Source organism: Pituophis catenifer, unplaced genomic scaffold (assembly GCF_029215685.1).
Source record: "Pituophis catenifer annectens isolate HBS135680 unplaced genomic scaffold, rPitCat1.0.hap2 SCAF_2, whole genome shotgun sequence".
NCBI lineage: Eukaryota > Metazoa > Chordata > Lepidosauria > Squamata > Colubridae > Pituophis > Pituophis catenifer.
The window spans coordinates 35,964,974-35,985,864 of NW_027256882.1; the positions used below are offsets into that span (position 1 = coordinate 35,964,974).

A 20,891-nucleotide genomic window follows, 5' to 3' on the forward strand; every position below is an offset into this window, starting at 1 on the left:
ATCTGTCTCTCTGTTTTTCTCTTTCTTTATCTCCCCAATCCATCCATCTATCTATCTATCTATCTATCTATCTATCTATCTATCTATCTATCTATCTATCTATCTATCTATTTATCTATCTCATTTATCTAACTATGAATGATCTTACATTATCGAGCCAAAAGAGATCAATCAAAAATATACAGTATTTGAAATTAACTATTTCTTTTAAAGAAAGTCAGAACATCACCCCAGAAAGTAACATATAACACCAGCTCACCAACCTATATAGTAAGAAAAACACACATCATCATTAGCCATAGTCTTTAATTTAATCTAAAACCATATAAGAACATCTCTGGTAACACTTTAATAAACACCAACATAAGGAGACTTAATGATTTTTTATCATGAGATGTTCCTTGGTGTTCATGTCAGGTCTCAGGATAATAATGTAGCATTTGGGGATAAAGATGCAGCCCAGTAAACCCAGGCCAGAGGTCAGGATGGAGAAGATCTGCACGGCTACCATGTATTTCCCCTTGGTGCTCAGATAAGTGGGAACAAAGGAGATCCAAACGCTACAAAAAACCAACATGCTGAAGGTGATCAGTTTGGCTTCATTAAAGGCCCCTGGAAGATTTCGAGCCAGAAATGCCACCAAGAAACAGATGGCAGCCAAAAAACCCATGTAGCCAAGAGCAGAGTAGAACATGGTGACAGAGCCTTCATTGCACTGCAGCAGGATGTGTTCTGGTTGGGAATGAAAGTCAGAATCTGGGAATGGGGGAAAGACTCCCAGCCACATCATACAGAGGCCTACTTGAATACCAGAGCAGGATAAAACAATAGAGTTGGCCAGACTCTTCCCCAGCCATTTCCTCATGCTGCTGCCTGGCTTTGTGGCCAGAAAGGCCACCACCACCATGACAGTCTTGGCCAGCAAGGAAGACACAGCAACTGAGAAAACAACACTGAAAATGGTTTGTCGGAGGAGACAGGTGATTTTCACGGGGCGACCGATGAATAGAAGGGAGGTCAAGAAAGAAAGCAGGAGTGAAACCAGGAGGATGTAGGTGAGTTCACAGTTGTTGGCTTTGACTATGGGAGTGTCTCGGTATTTCATGAAGATTCCCAGAATAAAGGCGGTGGTTAGGGACAAAGCGATGGCAAAGAAAGCCAGGATGAGTCCCAACAATTCTTGATAGGATAAGAAGCTTATATTTTTGGGGACACACTGATCTCGCTTCTTATTGGAATACTGGTCATCTGGACACTTTTCACAATGGGCTGCATCTGAGAAAAAAAATGGTTAGCATGAATCTGTTTCTGCAGCTGTAGGAGCATGAAAACCGCATCAGAAATCAGTTACTTCATTTTCAAGGAATAATATAATATTTCTCCCCAGGGATATCCATACAACACAACATTAGTCAAAATAATCAAATAGTCTTTTTAAAGGCTGAAGATGAATGTGATTATCAGGTCTCAAAACTTCTTTCCCAAAACCAAGCAAGAAAGTAACAACTCAATAGAAATAAGCAACCTTTCATTATTTATTTTAATGCTCAAATCATCATCCAAATTTGGTGATAGTGCCAAATATTTGAAGTTTTTGGATGCCTTCAAGAAATGTAATATTTTTCTTACTTATTTATCCAACACTCCCTCAAAAACAACATTGATTGTATACTGATTATTATTATTTTTTGGAGCCACCTACTGTACCTTCTTGCACAGAGAATGTTCCTTCCATACACAGAGAACAGTCATAGCAGCAAACTGGGGCTCCCTCTCTCACAAGCTTGGCATAACCTGGGGAGCAACTTTCTGTGCATCTTGAATAAGGCACCATCTAAACATAAACAGAAACATTAGTCAGGGTAATATATGCATTAGAAGTATTTACTGAAATCAAGTGGCTTCCAGAAGCTCAGAAGTTTTTGCAGAAGTTTTAGTTCCAGAAATCAGCACAGCATGCAGCTTTAGAACAATTGACCTAAGACACGCCAAGGCTCCTTCCATGTTGCTCACCAGGAAATACTTTTTCAGTTTCCAAACAGCCCTCAACTCTTTCACACACCAACAGGATACTATCCAGATGAATACGGATGGATGCTGGTAGCCAGAGGCAGATTTTTTTTTCTTATTTTCCTCCCCCAAAACTAAGGTGCGTCTTATACTCCGAAAAATACGGTATATATTTTTTCTTCATCTTTGCTTTCTCAGGAAACCTCCAATATCGAGCTTTCTCTAGAGTCCCTATCTTTCTCTCCTACAACTGATCATTGTATCATCATATGTAAATGACTATTTTAGCCCTCACTTTCCTTGCCACATTCTTAATGATATCTTTCTCTTATGCAATTCAGAGGGCTAAACCCTTCATATTCTGTATTTTCTCCCAAAGGGGCTTTTTCAAAAGACAATTGATCTTTGTTTTCCCTTGAAGACTTTTCGCTTCTCATTCCAGAAGCATCTTCAGTTCTGACTAAATGGTGAAGTATGGAAGGATTTATATTCCTTGCAGTCATTTGGTGGCTAGCAGTCTTTCTGAAAGTTGTTGAGGCCACTTGGAATTTATCTGTGCCCTCAGAGTCACGTGAATAGTGCAAATGGGTGTGGAATCTTCCTGCAATTGCTGAATCTATATCCTGTTTACAACACAGTCTTTTTTTATTTTATTTTATTTTATTATTGAATTTCTATACCGCCCTTCTCCCTGAGGACTCAGGGCGGTGTACAGCCAAAATTAAAAAACATGCAGGACAAATATTAAAAAACAGTTAAAAGATATATAAATTTGGCCCAATTAAAACTCATTACCAATTAAAACGTTTAAAACATTTAAAAACAATTAAAAATTTCATCTTAAGCCAGCCCGGCTTGCTTGAAAAAATGGGTTTTAAGGGCACGACGGAAGGCACTGAGGTCCTGGATTCTCCTTATCTCTGGGGGGAGCTGATTCCAGAGGGTAGGTGCCCCCACAGAGAAGGCCCTCCCCCTGGGGGTCACCAGCCTACACTGTCTGGCTGATGGCACCCTGAGGAGGCCCTCTCTATGGGAGCGCACGGGTCAATGGGAGGTCGTCGGTAGCAGCAGGCGGTCTCGAAGATAGCTAGGCCCTATGCCATGGAGCACTTTGAAGGTGATAACCAACACCTTGAAGTACACCCTGAAGACCACCGGGAGCCAGTGCAGCTCGCGCAGGAGCGGTGTTACATGGGAGCGCCATGCTGCTCCCGTCACTACCCGCGCTGCTGCATTCTGGACCAGCTGGAGCCTCCGGGTGCTCCTCAAGGGGAGCCCCATGTAGAGAGCGTTGCAGTAGTCAAGGCGAGAGGTGACGAGGGCATGAGTGACTGTGCACAGGGAATCCCGATCAAGAAAGGGCCGCAACTGGTGAATCAGGCGAACCTGACAAAAGGTCCTCCTGGTTACAGCCGTCAGATGTTCCTCCAAGGACAGCTGCATATCCAGGAGGACTCCCAGATTGTGAGCCCTCTCTGTGGGGGCCAATGACTCGCCCCCAATAGTCAGTGATGGAGTCAACTGACTATATCGGGATGCCGGGAGCCACAGCCACTCAGTCTTGGAAGGGTTGAGCTTGAGCCTGTTCCTCCCCATCCAGACCCGCACAGCCTCCAGGCACTGGGACATCACTTCAAGGGCATCGTTGGGGTGGCCTGGGGTGGAGATGTACAGCTGGGTGTCATCAGTGTACTGGTGGTATCTCACCCCAAAGCCACGGATGATCTCACCCAGCGGCTTCACATAAATGTTGAACAGAAGGGGCGAGAGGACCGATCCCTGCGGCACTCCACAAATGAGAGGCCTCGAGGTCGACCTCTGCCCCCCTGCCAACACAAACTGCGACCGGTCGGAGAGAAAGGAGGAGAACCACCGTAACACGGTGCCTCCCATCCCCAACTCTTCCAGCCGGTGCAGCATGATACCATGGTCGATGGTATCAAAAGCTGCTGAGAGGTCTAACAGGACCAGAACAGAGGAACAACCCCTGTCCCGAGCCCTCCAGAGATCATCAACCAACGTGACCAATGCCGTTTCCGTGCTGTGCCCAGACCTGAAACCCGACTGGAACGGATCTAGATAAGATGTTTCCTCCAGGAATTGCGGAAACTGTCATGCAACCACACTCTCAACAACCTTCGCAATGAAGCGAAGGTTGGAGACAGGACGATAGTTGGCCAATATTGCCGGATCCAGGGACGGCTTCTTGAGGAGAGGCCTCACCACCGCCTCTTTCAAGGCAGTGGGGAAGTAACCCTCACTCAATGAAGCATTAATAACACCCTGGAGCCAGCCTCGTGTAACCTCCCGGGAAGCCAGTACGAAACAGGAGGGACACGGGTCCAGTAAACATGTGGCCGCAATAAGTCTCCCCAAAATCCTGTCCACATCATCGGGAGTCACAGCATCAAACTCCTCCCAGATAACATTCTCAAGACTATTCCTCGTCACCCTGCCCTGATCTACCCAGTCAGAGTCCAAATCCCCCCGGATCTGAGCGATTTTGTCATACAGGTATTGTCCGAAATCCTCCGCCCTGCCTTCCAAGGGATCCTCCCGCACTCCCGGATGGAGCAGGGAGTGGGTTACCCTGAACAGGGCGGCCGGACGATTCAGCATTTCCAAATCTTTCCATACTCCAACATTCAGCCAGAACTGAAGAAGCTTCTTGGATGAGAAGTGAAACTTCCTGAAGGGAAAACAAAGTCCAGGTGCCTTTTGAAAAAGCCCCTTTGCCACAATCATGACCTGGATGACTGAGAATCTCCATAGACATTCTGGATTTTCTCTTTCTGAAAACAAGATAATTTGATGTACTATAAATTATGGCAACATATCCCAGTTTAATAATGTAGATTGCAAATCCCTCAATACAATGCAACAGGTTCCAGCGTGTGATAGATTATTATAAAACCTCTAAAGTAAAATGATATAAATTAATGAGGCCTTAAGTTCTCTTATTTGGAATTTATCTCAATTGGCCTCAATAAGAATTATTTCTGAGCAGAAATATATGGAGATAAATAGAAGTGCAAAATCCAAGCAGCCTCAACTACTTTGTTAAATAAAGTTGGCCATTGGATGGCACTTTGATTGACAGAAATCTTGACTTCCGAGGAGGCTTGTCTTTCTACGTTCCCAATTTTCACCCCCACATCTGATTTGTTAAAAACTGATGGCCACTGCATGATATCAAAGTCTCCAACAGGAATTCCATTTTCATCAAAAGAAATCCCATCTCTGGAAATATTGTGATGTTGGAAGTTTCTCAGGAACCTATGAAGCTACAGAAACATAGAAAAAAAGACATTTCAATTTGAGCCTTTATTCAGTGTTGTTTTTTATTTTATTTTTTTTGCTATTATTCTGGATTGGAGGTACTCTTAATATTTCAACCTCTTCAAATCATCACTGCAGTCTGAAACAGGTTGATTCAACATTTCATGGGAAGCTTCTTTCAGTCATTCTCCAGGAGTTTACAGCTCTTTTTCAAATACTGTATATTTCTGACTAAAAGACGCACAATTTTGTCTTCCAAAAGGGGACGAAAATGTCTTTGGGTCTTATAGACCAAATATTGTTGAAGCCTTGCCCACCCACTGGCCATTTTTTGATCTCTGCACAGCCCATTTTCAGCTTTTATTCAGCATTTTTCAGGCCTTTTGGGCACATTTTTGGAGCTTTTATCAGGCTGTTATTGAGGCTTTTTTGGCCTGTTTTAGAGGCTTTTCTGGGGGGATGAAAAAAGCCTCAAAAATGGGCCAAGAAAAGCCCCGAAAACAGGCTGGAAAAAGGTTGGAAAAGGGATAAAAAAGGGACAAAGAAAGGATGGTGCAGAGGCCAAAAACTTTTGTTTTTGTTTTCCATTTCTATATTAATATGCATCTTATAGTCCAAAAAATATGGTATTTATCTCACATTCTTGAAAACATAGTATAAATAACACCACCATCAAATGGCTTTGTAACTGCCTGACAAATTATATTCAACATGTAATCCTCTGGGGACCTTCATCCACATGGAGGGAAGGAAGTATCGGGGTACCCCACGCTTCCATTTTAGGCCCAGTACTCTTCAACATCTTCAAAAAAGATCTAGGTAAGGGAATTGAAGGGGAACTGATCAAATTTGAAGACGACACTAAGCTGGCAGGAATAGCCAACACCCCCAGAAGACAAGCTCAAGATCCAAAAAGATCTTGACAAATTTAACATGTTCCCCTATCTAACAAAATGAAATTCAACATAGATAAAAGTAAGGTCTTACACTTAGGCATAAGGGCTGAAAAAAGCCTCAAAAACATGGCAAGAGAAGCCCCAAAAATAGGTTAGAAAAAGGTTGGAAAAGGGCAAAAAAAAAAGGGCAAAAAAAGGGCGGGCAAAAAATTAAGTGTTCAGCGGTCAAAAACTTTTTTTCCTTGTCTAAATTAAGGTGTGTCAGGTGCATTTCATAGTCCAAAGAATATGGCATTGATCTCACATTCTTGAAAACATGGAATAGATAACAACACCATCAGGTGGCTTTGTAACTGGCTGACAAATTATATTCAACATGTAGTCCTCTGGGTAACCTCATCCACATGGAGGGAAGAAAGCAATGGGGTACCCCAAGCTTCCATTTTAGGCCCAGCACTCTTCAATATGTTCAAAAAAGATCTAGGCAAGGGAATTGAATAGGAAAGATCTTGGAGGGGTAGGATCTTGGAGTCCTAGTGGACAATCACTTAAATATGAGCCAACAATATCTGGCAGTAGAAAAAATGCCAAAGCAATCCTAGGCTGTCTTTAGTTCTGGTCAACACAATATAAAAAAGATATATTGAAACTCTGCAAAGACTATAGAGATGAGCAACAAAAATGATTAGGGGGCTGGAGGCTAAAACATAAAAAGAACAGTTACAGGAATCTGATATGTCTAGTCTAAGGAAAAGAAGGACTGGGGAGAAATGATACCACTTTTCTAATATTTGAGGGGCTTCTACAAAGATGAGGGGGTCAAAACGTTTCCCAAAGCACCAATAGGCAAGACAAGAAACAATGGTTGGAAACTAACGAATAAGAGAAGCAACCTAGAACTAAAGAGAAATTTCCTAATGGTGAGAGCAATCAACCAATAGAATAGTTTGCCTTCAGAAGTTGTGAGTGCGCCATCATTGGAGGCTTTCAAAAAGAGATGTGGGCAACCATTTGTCTGAAATGGTATAGGGTCTCCTGCTTGATTAGTGGGTTGGACTAGAAAAACCTCTGAGGTCCTTTCAAACTCTTATTATTCTATGTTTTATGTTCTATGTTTTGCTGCTTCACCATCACAGCCCATCGGAGGCAAGACCACTGGCAGACATGGGAAAACTTGTAATGGGAGAAGATGGAGAATACAATTTTGCCATCAATCCTGATCAAGATGAAGTTAGCGGAGTTTAACTTTGGGCTAGGAATGTAACAAAAGTTGCATAGTGATGTTATCTCTTTCAAAGAAGAGCTATGGAAGCATATTGATTAGTTCAGGAGATGTGTGGATGAACCTTTTGTTGGCTCCAGAAGATGCTTTGATTTATATCTTGTTGCTATGTTAGAAACTTTTAGCCAGCACAATTCAATCTTAATCCAGAACAAACAATCCAGCGGAACTCCTTAGCTGAGAGATCACTTTGTGATCACAATAAAAGATTGAGGATTGCTTGAATATTCTGATGCTTATTTAGTTTTGAAAATTATGTTGTCACCATAGAGCTATTTCTGTCACAAAAGCATCCCAAACTAGAACAGTTTGTTTAACTTTGGAAGATTTTTCTCTATTATTTCTCTCTAACTCACCGTCTGGGTTCCAAGTAATATGCCCATAGCAACCAGGACTCTGAGGCAAGCAGGTTCCTCAAATATCAGTTTTATTGGACATATCATATAGGCCTAGGATGGTGAAAACTGACTCTAAATCTTCACTAAAATGTAGATAGAATATTTAGAATATAGAATATTTTTCAATATAATAGTGGCAAAATTAAAAGTTAGAAAGGGAACGGAAACTAGAGAGAGGAATTAATGGAATACACATCTTTATATAATAAGGTGAAGTAATAATAAGAGGGGAAATCAGAACGTGAACGATGGTAGTATTAAGAATGTTTGAATAATATGGTGATTGGCATAAAAATAACATATTGAAATATTGAATAATTAAATAATGTAAGATTATGGTGGCGCAGTGGACTACACTACTGTTAAAGTAGTATTTAGCTGCCAGCTGCCTGCAATTACTGCGAGTTCAATTCTTGCAGGAAAGTGAAAGAGGAAAATGTGTAAAATAAGAACTGTGATCCATATTAGATTTGCACACAAAACAGTGAAGGAAGAGATTTACAAATTAATGAGAGAAGAAACAATTAGTTATAAGGGGAAGGAAATAATAACGTAAAACAGATTCTGACACGAATTAGAGAACAAAGTAAGAATTATAGCTTTCTAACAACACAATTGAATAAACATAAAATAATGTTTTGCTGGTTGGTGCCAGAAGGAATCCTGATATCCTGGGAAGATAAGAAACATAAAATTGACACACTAGAGAAAGCACAAGAATTTTTTGATCACTATTTCATATTAGAAGAAGAGCAGGAAACCAGACAAGATCCAGATAACAAAAACCAAGAACACTCTACTGAGGAAAAGGAAAGAGAACAAGAAGAAAAAAGACGAACTGAAAGGGAGAAGATGGAACGAGAAGGAGCTAGGGGGAAAACACGAATGATAACAAGGAACACAAGAAGACTTAGAATAACAAACAGATAAGTAAGAAGAATGGGACAAAAAATAAGGTTGATTTCAATCAACATAAACGGACTAAATTTACCAACTAAAAGAACATACACATTTAAAAAATTACAAAAATTAAACATGGATATCATAAACCTACAAGAAGTGCATATCAAAAGGCAACACCAAAAGTTATTAGAAAATAGAAGACTAGGAACACTATTCACTTCATTAACAGAACAAAAAAAAAAAAAGGGAATCGCAGTATATATCAAAAATCATATACAAGCAAAACAAATTTACACAGACGGAAAAGACAGGGTCCTGATGATTGATATTAAGATGGAAACCAAAAATATATTACTAATATCAATTTACGCACCGAATGGAAATCAAAAAGAATATTTTTAAAAAATGCATAACATAATTAAAGAATTAGACTATGAACATATATGTATTGTAGGGGACTACAATGCGATTGTAGATATAGAAAATGATTACCAAAGTAGCAAAAGTAGCAAAGTAGCAAAAATAATAAATTTAGGAAAAAGACACTTCCAGATACCTTCAAAGATATGGCCCAAGAACTACAATTACAGGACACATGGAGAGAACTGAACAAAATCAAGAAACAATACACATTTTATTTGAATCTGCATCAATACTAGTCCAGGATTGCTATGGCCTGGATGACCACAGAGTTAAGGAAGGACATAAAAGAAATCGAAATTGCACCGAATGTATGGGCGGATCATAACCCAATAATAGTAATTTGGAAAGGCCAACCAAAACAAAAAAGATGGATGATGGACAAAGAGATTATAAATGATAAGGAATACATAGAAATGATTAAGAAAGAGATGAACATATTTTTTTCAAATAAATACGAGAGAACAAACATCATTGCAAAATTTATGGGATACCACTAAAGCCTATATAACAATTTCCTATAAAGCGAAGAAAAATAGAGACAAACAGCAAAGGAAAGATAATCTACTGACAGAACTTGGAAAATATGAAGCGGAACTACAGAAAGAACCACACAGTAAAATGACTAAAGAAAAAAAAATCTTACCAAACATAAAATAAATTTAATAACAACAACAGCCTTGATAGTACAGTGGTCTACGCACCCTGTTATTAACACAGCTGCCTGCAATTTCTGCTGGTTCGAATCTCTCCAAGGCTCAAGGTTGACTCAGCCTTCCATCCTTTCTAAGGTAGGTGAAATGAGGACCCAGTTTGTGGGGGCAATAAGCTGACTTTGTATAAAATATACAAAAGTATGAAGGCTATTGCTTAACTCATTGTAAGCCGCCTTGAGTCTCTGGAGAAGGGCGGCATATAAATCAAATTTAAAAAAAAAAAAAACAGAAATAGTGAGGAAAATTAAAATGGCAAAAGAAAACCAATTTGAATATGCAAATAAAACAGGACATTGGCTGGCCTACAAATTAAAAAAAGGAAAGGAAAAAAGAATAATATACCAATTACAGGATGAACAAGGACAAATGTACCACAGGAATTAGGATAAAAAAAGAATTGTAAAGAACTTTTTTCAGAATTTATATACACAGGAAGAAATCTGAGAAGAAGAGTTTAAAGACTATTTAAGTAAAACCAACATCCAAGAAATAAACGATATCCAAAGAGAATTATTGAATAGACCAATTTCGATGTTTGAATTAATGGAGGCAAGAAAAAAACAGAAAAACAATAAAACCCCAGGGCCTGACGGTATACCATCAGAATTCTATAAAATTGGGCACCAATTAATAGATAATATCTTATTACAGGTCTTTAATGAAGCACTCTCAGAAGCCAAAATTCCTCAATCATAGACAGAGACAATTATTACACTTATACCAAAAGAAGATTCCGACCTTACTCAAATGAAAAACTATAGACCTATTTCACTCCTGAACGTGGACTATAAACTATTCACTCTAATTATTTCACAGAGAATGAAAAATATTATAACTGATTACATTCACCCAGACCAAAACAGATTTATCCCAAAAAGACAAATTAAAAATAATACAAGAATGATGATTAATATTCTTGAATATTATGAGCAAAAACCGGACGAACAAATGGCATTAATTTTCCTAGACGCACAAAAAGCGTTTGGCAATCTCAACTGGACATTTTTAACATCACAATTAGAAAAAATGAGAGTAGGTGATAAATTCCTAAATATGATTAAGAGGATATACTCCAAACAAACGGCGAGAATATGGATAAATGGAGAGACAACGGACCAATTTGAGATATCTAAAGGGATGAGACAGGGCTGCCCCCATCCCCCCTACTATTCATACTAGCATTAGAAATATTGTTGAATGAAATTAGGAAAGACAAACAAATAAAAGGACTAAAAATAAAGAATCAGGAATATAAATTACAAGCATTCGCCGACGATGTGGTATTTATCTTAGAATGACCACAGCAATCGGGAATGAAATTATTAGAGAAAATAGAACAATACAGAAAAGTAGCAGGATTGAAAATTAATAAACAAAAAACAAAACTATTAACGAAAAATTTGATGAAAGCACAGGAGAAAGAATTGGAAGACATATTAGAAATACAGACAACAACAAAAATAAAATACAGAAGACAACTATAATAAATTGGCTAAACAAATTCAAAAAGACCTAGATATATGGAATAAACTAAGATTATCACTCTTAGGTAAAATCGCCTCCATTAAAATGAATATCTTGCTGAAAATATTGTATCTGTTTCAAGTAATACCAATAAATCCAGGAAAAACATACTTCAAAGACCTCGATAAAATGATATCAAAATACATCTGGCAAGGAAAAAGGGCAAGAATCAAATTGAAACATCTTCAAGACACCAGAGAGAGGGGTGGCCTAGGATTACCGGACTGGCAAATTTACTATAAAGCAGCATCACTTACATGGATTAAAGATTGGATAACACTAAAAAATAAACACATGTTGGCACTAGAGGGATTTGACCTACTGAAAGGATGGCATGCATTCTTATGGGAGGAGAAATTCAGACAACATGAACATTTTAGAAAACATTTCATCAGAGAGGCACTTGCAAAGACTTGGACAGAAATAAGGAAAAATCATTACGACAAAATTCCAAGGTGGCTCTCAACCATGGAGGCCCAAATATATCCAAACACAATGGACATAGACAAGATGAGAACAAACAATGAACTGCTGAACAATGAAGGAAAAGTGAAGACAAGAGAAGAACTGAAAGAACAGGGTACAGACATTGATTGGTGGCCGTATTGACAAATAAAATCAAGACATAAAATGGACATGAAAAAAATTTGGAATCCAAAAAGAACAAAACGAATTGGACAAAATTCTATTGGGATCAGATGGTAAATTAATAACTAAAATTTATAATTATTTACTAAAATACAAATTGGAGGAAGAAGTGGTGAAAGAGAATATGATTACATGGGCAAAAAAATTTGGATATAATATTGAACTCGATAAATGGGAAAAAATATGGAAAGTAAATACCAAACTGACAATGTCTGTACCTTATAAGGAAAATAATTACAAAATCTTCTACAGGTGGCATCTTCCTCCCGCACATTTGGCAAAGATGTTCCCTAATACCACACAGGACTGTTGGAAATGCAGATCACACAAAGGGACATATTACCATATGTGGTGGTCATGCCAAAAGGCAAAAAATGTTTGGAAAATGATCCAAAAACAATTGGAGGAAATTATTACCCAGAGAGTGCCATTGAAAACAGAAACATACCTATTAGGAATACTAACAAACCACTATGAAAAAGAAATACAATATTTAATAATCCATATCCTGATATCAGCGAGAATCACATTTGCACAAATGTGGAAATTAGAAGATACGCCTTTTGAGGATAAAATAATACAAAAAGTAATGGAATGTCCAGAGATGGACAGAATCACCAAAGAAATACAAGAAAAGGAAGACACAGAGTACTACCTGATTTCACAACAATGGTACGATTGGTTAGAGAAAAGGAAAACGATATAAAAAATAATTAGTAGGATAGAAAGGGAATACCAACTAAGGAAACAATAATCAAGAAATGATCTTAAAATATTGTTATATAAGGAATGATATATATATATATATATATATATATATATATATATATATATATATATAGAGAGAGAGAGAGAGAGAGAGAGAGAGAGAGAGAGAGAGAGAGGGAGGGAGGGAGGGAGGGAGGGAGGGAGGGAGGGAGGGAGAGAGAGAGAGAGAGAGAGAGAGAGAGACCTTTTTTCTTAAGGTTCAAGTTGTAAGACTTGATTTAAATGCATAGTTTATTTAGGTTGTGTTTTGTATGTATGTATGTTTTTGTTTGTCTATTTTTAATTAAATAAAATTTAAAAAAAAGAAAAAGAAAAAACATTTACAGTTGGTTTAATGTCAGGGTTAGAAGTAATACACCCATAGCAAACAAAACTCTGAGGCAAGCAGGTTCCTCAAATATTAGATTTATTGGACATTTCATATAGGCATAGGCTGGTGAAAACTGACTCTAAATATTCCCACAATTTTCACCTAATTAAAAGTAAAAGTTTTCCTCCTCTTTTCAAACAATCAGTCACATGGTCCAATCAAAGTGTCATCCAGTTGCCTTGTGACTTCACTCATCCTCCCTCCGGCCATCAATGGGAATGTCCTTGGTTCCTAGGAGAAAGGATTTTGTTTTGGCTACAAAACTCAAGCTATGTCTATCTGAAGCCTCCAAGATGGCCTTGCTCAGGTCAGCTTCAGGGTTGACGCTCACTCTCAAATACCACAAACTGGGCAACTGCTCTTTCCAATATCTCACCCCTTTCTACATCTAATTTAATATTGAGGAATTGGAAGGGGAGAATCCATGGAACCTCAAGGGAGAAGACTTACCTGCCATGGCTGTACAATCTGGGGTGGTTGATGGTCTCCAACTTGCATTCTCCTCTTACTCTGTTGGGAGGAAGAGGCAGCACTGAGGACCCAGGCCACAATTTGAATTATTTGGGAAATACCGGAGGAATCCAGATACAGGATTCTGGCAATCACATCATGGGGTGGGAATTCCCAATTCTCTTTTTCTCTGCATTTTTTCCAAACTTTCTTTGATAACACAGGACTTGAATAAGAACACTGGAACACTTCCTTTCCATACGATAAGACCATAGATTCAAAAGATTTAATGTCATAATACTGAGTCCTTCTCTTTGTCTGGATGAGAAAGGAAATCAAAGCATATTTATTTTGGAGATCAACCCAGAGGTAAAAAGTATCTACACTTGGAGCTGTCAAAGTTGTTGCAATCCACACCCTTCCCACAATGGATGTATCAAATCTTTGTATTATTGCTGCTAACATTCCCGAGGCCTGAAAATCCAGTTGGCATACTATAACTTTTATTTGACTCTTGATAAGAGAATGGAACATTTTTCTTTTTTCTTGCGTGAAAGTTTCTCCAGCACTTGTCTGCATATTGGCTTCTGGGATGGTTCCTGAGAGGACAATGCAAATCCCATTTTTTAGAGCGAGAACTTCCAAGCGTCTTTTGAATTTTTCTCCTCTTTCATTGTCCCGAGAAAGGAGGCCGATCCACGTCCATTGGAACTGCAGGAGCAGATTGACAATTGCTGAGTCAGGAGGTTCTTGGTTTGGGGTCATCCGATATGAAAAAGGAAAACAATGATTTTGCTCAGCCATCTGGTTGATGACACTATAGTTGATCTAAGATGAAAGAGAAAATAGTGGTAGTTTGTACCAGTTTTAATGATAAAAGTCAGATGGTAAATTTAAGGGCCTTTCCACACTGCTGAGAGATACTTCAAATGATAACTGCATGAATTTTGCTGGTTCCCTTGATGTTCTGTCCTGTTTTTCTTGTATGCTCCCTTTGAAACCAGGGAGCTCTGAATTATCTGTACGTTCATTGGTGGTCCTCATAGAGCACACCCTTCTGGTCACATTATAACTCTGTGGGTCACCCATCCCCTCATTCAATTAGTTAATCAGAATAGAGCTGGAAAGTCTTCTAGCCCAACCACATATGTGTTTGTGTGTCTGTGTGTGTTTCTGTGAGTGTGTGCTTTGTGCGCATCATTCAAAATACACCAATTTTAACATTTACAGCTTACCTTCGGTCTAGCAGTCCCAGTAAGTAAAACAGCTGAGGCATGCAAATCATCTGAGCTGAGAAAGTATAGGATAGGATAGGATGGGGGCAGGTGACATAGACAGAGACAAATGAGCACCAGAACTACCAGTTCACTAGAACTAGTCTGAACCGGCAGCAGCCCAGCATTGTATGTATATAGAGACACACACGCACACACACACACACATACGTGTATGTTTACACACAAACATATATATGTGTATATATATATATACACACACACTTTACCTTATTTTACTTTTATTTAATTTGTATACCGCCCTTCTCCCGAAGGACTCAGGGCGGTGAACAGCCAACAATAAAATACATACATACAAAATTTAAAAAACAGAACTAAAATCGAATTAAATAATTTGGCCCAGACAGATTAAAACCCCAATCAATTTAAAACAGATTTAAACTTTGAAAATTAAAAGATATTGAAAATATTAAAATATTAAAATTGTTTAAAAATTGTTTAAAAAGAGGGAGAAAGTTAGGCCAGGCCCGCCTGGTGAAATAAAAACGTCTTTAGAGCGCGGTGGAAGGTGCGCAGATCCGGGATCCTCCGTATCTCCGGGGGGAGCTCATTCCAGATAGTAGGTGCCCCCACAGAGAAGGCTCTCCCCCTGGGGCCTGCCAGTCAACATTGTTTGGCTGACGGCACCCGGAGGAGCCCCTCTCTATGAGAGCGTACCGGCCAGTGGGAGGCTATTGGTGGTAGTAGGCGGTCCCGCAAGTACCCAGGTCCTGAGCCATGGAGCGCTTTAAAGGTGGTAACCAAAACCTTGAAGCGCACCCGGAAGATCACCAGGAACCAGTGTAGCTCGCGCAGGAGGGGTGTTACATGGGAGCGCCATGTCGCTCCCATTACCCCCCGTGCGGCCGCACTCTGCGCCAGTTGGAGCCTCCGGATGCTCCTCAAGGGGAGCCCCATGTAGAGAGTGTTACAATAGTCCAGGCCGGAGGTGACGAGGGCATGAGTGACCGTGCGTAAGGAGTCCTGATCCAGAAAGAGATGGAACTGGCGAATCAGGCGAACCTGATGAAAAATCTCCCGGTCACGGCCGTCAAGTGCTCTTCTAAAGACAGCCGTGAATCCAGGAGGACGCCCAAGTTGTGCGCCCTCTCCATGGGGGCCAATGATTCGCCCCCAATAGTCAGTGATGGCACCAACTGACTATATCGGGACGTCGGAAACCACAGCCACTCGGTCTTGGATGGGTTGAGCCTGAGCCTATTCCTCCCCATCCAGATCCGCACAGCCTCCAGGCACCAGGACATCACTTCAAGGGCATCGTTGGGATGGTCTGGGGTGGAGATGTACAGCTGGGTGTCATCAGCGTACTGGTGGTACTTCACCCCGAAACCACAGATGATCTCGCCCAGCGGCTTCACATAAATGTTGAACAGGAGGGGCGAGAAGACCGAACTTTGCGGCACCCCACATATGAGGGGCCCAGGAGTCAACCTCTGCCCCCCTGTCAATACAGACTGCGACCGGTCAGAGGGAAAGGAGGAGAACCACTGCAACACAGTGCCTCCTATCCCTAACTCTTCCAACCGGTGCAGCATGATACCATGGTCGATGGTATCAAAAGCCACTGAGAGATCTAATAGGACCAGGACAGAGGAGCACCCCCTGTCCCGAGCCCTCCAGAGATCATCTACCAACACGACCAATGCCGTTTCCATGCTGTACCCGGGCCTGAAGCCTGACTGGAACGGATCCAGATACGTTGTTTCATCCAGGTGCTGGGGGAGCTGTTGCGCATCCAAACTCTCAACAATCTTCACCACAAAGCGAAGATTGGAGACCAGACGATAGTTTACCAACATTGCTGGGTCCAGGGAAGGCTTCTTGAGGAGAGGCCTCACCACCGCCTCTTTCAAGGCGGCGGGAAAGTCACCCTCACCCAACGAAGCATTTATAATCCCCTGGAGCCAGCCTCGCGTCACCTCCCGGGAAGCCAGCACTAACCAGGAAGGACACGGGTCCAATAAACAAGTAGTCGCATTCAGTCTGCCCAGAATCCTATCCACATCCTCAGGGGTCACAGGATCAAACTCATCCCAGATAACATTCTCAAGACCTGCCCCAGCCCCTCCCCCTGAGACTACCCAGTCAGAGTCCAGATCGTCCCGAATCTGAGTGATTTTGTCATACAGATACTGAGCAAAATCCTAGTCTCTACTCTCCAAGGGGTCCTCCCGCGCTTACTGGTGGAGCAGGGAGAGGGTCACCCTAAAGAGGGCGGCCGGGCGGTTATCTGATGACGCAATAAGAGCAGCAAAATAACTACATTTTGCTGCTTTTATCGCCACTAGGTAATTCCTAATATGGGATCTTACTAGTGTCCGGTCAGATTCAGAAAGACTGGCCCTCCAACTACTCTCTAGGCGTCTTTTCTGGTGCTTCAACTCCCTCAGCTCCTCGGAGAACCAAGGAGCCAATTGAGATTGGCGCCGGGTCAGAGGCCGCAAAGGCACAACCCGATCCAGAGCTCCATCAGCCGCCCTATCCCAGGCGGCCACTAGGTCTCCAGTCAAGGCATGTGCCAGAGCCTCAGGAAATGGCCCAAGCTCCATCTGGAACACATACTTTGTGTATTAAACGTTCTTTCAGCTCTTCTAAAATTTACTCTCTGACTTTTACTTTATTTGGAGAAATATATACAAGTGCTGCCTTCTAGGCAAATCTGAACATTTTACAACACGGAATTAATTTCATTTGGCTTTATACCTGTGGAATTTTATAGATGCTCAAGACATTGGAAATATGATCAAAGAGTTCAGAATCCATCTCTTCAAGAATCGCCAGCAGGTTCTTTTCTTTTCCACATCTGTAGTTTGGGATGTTTTCCTGTCCTGTAGACAGCACATCCAGCATGGCCTCATATGTCATTCTTGCATTGAAAAAGTTCTGATAGATGTTGTAGCCCAGGGTGATGTTGGGTGAGAGCTTTGAATTCTGGTTGACTTCATGAACAGCCAACAAGAAGGGCAGAATGTAGTAGAAGGTGTTCTCACTGCAATGTAATAAATTTCATCATCTTTATTTGCTCTATATCAATGATTTTTGTGATCAACTTAAAAGCAATTGCATTCTTTTTGCCGATGACGTAAAAATATTCAATTCTACAGATAATTCTGTTGTTTTGCAAAGTGATCTCGACTATGTGTCTGAATGGTCATCTATTTGGCAACTTCAAATATCGATTCATAAATGCTCTGTCTTACATATTTGGTAAACGTAATCAAAATATCAAGTATAAGCTAGGTGGCATTGATCTAGCAGATGATCTTCATCTTGTTAAGGACCTAGGTGTCCTTATCTCTGATGATTTATGCTCCAAAGCTCACTGTAACAGCATTGCTAAAAAAGCATTAAGAGTTGTAATCTTAATTTTGTGAAGCCTTTTTTCTGTAAAACATTTTATTGCTCATTACAGTTTATAAAAATTATCCTAGACCAATCTTAGAGTATTGTTCAACTGTTTGGGATCCCCACCATATATCTTACATCAGTACAATTGAGAGGGTTTAGAAGTATTTCACGAGAAAAGTCTTGCACTCTTCTGTACACAATAGAATTCCCTATGCTACTAGGCTCGAAATTCTCAATTTGGATAACTTAGAACCGTGTCGCTTGCGGTCAGGCCTAGGTATTGAATACCAAACTATACATAATAATGTTTTACCTGTAAATGACTTTTTCTGTTTTAATCACAATAATATATGTACGAACAGCTGCTTTAAACTCCATGTAAATCGTTCTAAACTTGACTGTAAAAATATCATTTCTGTAATAGAGTTGTTAAAGTCTGGAATGTTTTACCTGATTCAGTTGTCTCAGCTACAAATTTTCACACTTTCAATCACAAATTGACTTCCGTGGACCTTATATCATATTTAAGTGGTCAGTAGAAGGATCGTGTGTAAGTGCACTAATGTGCTTATTATCCAGGGGTAAAATTCAGCAGGTTCTGACAGGTTCTGGAGAACCGGTAGTGGAAATTTTGAGTGGTTCAGATAACTGGCAATTACCACTTCTGACTGGCCCCAGAGTAGGATGGGAATGGGGATTTTGCAGTATCCTTCCCCTGGATTGGGGTGGGAATGGAGATTTTGCAGCATCATTCCCCTGCTACACCCACCAAGCCATGCCCACCAAGCCACACCATGCCCACCAAGCCACACCCACAGACTGGTGTGTGGGTGTGGCTTGGTGTGGCTTAAAAGAAATTGAATTTCACAACTGCTATCGTCCATGTCATTGTACATTTATTCTCTTATTCTTGTTCTCATTTTTCTTTGACAAATTCCAATAAAGAAGTAAATAAATCTTCAGTCTGGATTTTCATGAAAGCATCTTATATTTACTATAGCCACCCTGAGTCTTTGGAGAGGGGCGGCATATACATTGAATTAATTAAATTAAATTAAATTAAATTTATATCTATATAGTGCAATTCCAAAAAAGATAATCAACTTCTCATTATTCATGTCAGAGATCCAACAGATGCCCTAATTAACTCATGAGCCTTGAGCCAAGCTTCAAAAGAAATCCAGTTATTTATTAGGAGCTTCATGTTGGCACATTCCCAAGTGAAGCCAACTCTGACCCCATATAATTTATGCCCCAATCATGGCCCTGTTTTCTCCCTCCCCCCAGGGTGTGTCATCAATAATATTTGCTAATGGAGCAATTTTGCGGGTTGTTGAGATCACTCCTCTCCAGCCGCTGTGATAATCTTGGGATACAGTCTTGAGAGAGCTAAGTCTGGAATGTGCAAGAGGTAGCAATTAAAACCGTCAGTAAGAAAAAGTAATTCAAGAAAGCAAAATGGCTGTCAGAGGAAGCTTTGCAAATAGCTGAGGAAAGAAGAGAAATGAAAGGCAAGGGAGAAAGAGAAAGATACACCCAATTGAAGGCAGAATTCCAGAGAATAGCTAAAAGAGATAAGAGTGCCTTCTTAAATGAACAGTGCAAAGAAATAGAAGAAAACAATAGAATAGGGAGGAGCAGAGATCTCTTCAAGAAAATTGGAGATATGAAGGAAATGTTTCATTCAAAAATGGGCATGATAAAGGACCAAAACGGTAGGGACATACCAGAGGCAGAAGAGATTAAGAAGAGGTTGCAAAATTACACAGAAGAACTATACAAGATCCGGATCTTCCCAGTCTTCAAGAATGCTAATAAGGGATGCCACCAAGTGTACATGTACACCACATGTACATGTTTTGATCATATGATTTCTTCCTGTTATATCACCCTGGAGAAGACTAACAGTTGGGATTCAAGTGCTAGATTAGCAAGTGGTGTTACCTATCTGAAAGTGGATATTTCTTTAGCAAGCCTTCTTTAGATCTAGAGATTTGCTGCAAAATACTCATGACTCTGAGCGCCAAAGAATTGAGGCCTCTGAACTATGGTGCTCAGGAAGACTCCTGCAAGTCCCTTGGACTGCAAGGTGATCAATTGGTCAGTCCTAGAGGAAATCAACCCTGACTGCTCTTTAGAAGACCAGATCCTGAAGATGAAACTCAAATACTTTGGCCACCTAATTAGAAGAAAGGACTCACTGGAGAAGAGCCTAATGCTGGGAATGATTGACGGCAAAAGAAGAAGGGGATGGCAGAGAATGAGGTGGCTGGATGGAGTCACTGAAGAAGTAGGCGTGAGATTAAATGGATTCTGGGGGATGGTAGAGGACATGAAGGACACTTAACTAGAGTTAATGTGATTCCTCTGCAACTAAACATTAAGAACATACAGTAACATTCTTTTATCCCTTAACTCCATCCACTCTTTCAGCCAGATTATACAAGATGCTTGGTAATATATTTCCCATTCTGGGAGTGCTACTCCTCCTCTATCTTTTGTGTCTTGCAATGTTTTTAGTCTAATTCTTGGTCTTTTTCCTTGCCATATAAATTTAGTAATTGTTTTATTTAATGTTTCAAAG

The 20,891-nt window shown here is 40.3% G+C and overlaps 1 protein-coding gene across 1 annotated transcript; it reads right to left on the reverse strand.

The window, feature by feature from the left end:
* Positions 1 to 373: 373 nt before the first annotated feature.
* LOC139310109 (vomeronasal type-2 receptor 26-like) lies at positions 374 to 18,685 on the reverse strand. Its single transcript, XM_070934265.1, has 6 exons — positions 18,621 to 18,685; positions 17,663 to 17,948; positions 13,665 to 14,492; positions 5,067 to 5,294; positions 1,708 to 1,834; positions 374 to 1,275 (listed from the first exon to the last, which is right to left on the reverse strand). Exons 1-6 carry the CDS (start codon positions 18,683 to 18,685, stop codon positions 374 to 376), a joined length of 2,436 nt encoding a protein of 811 aa, XP_070790366.1.
* Positions 18,686 to 20,891: the final 2,206 nt, after the last annotated feature.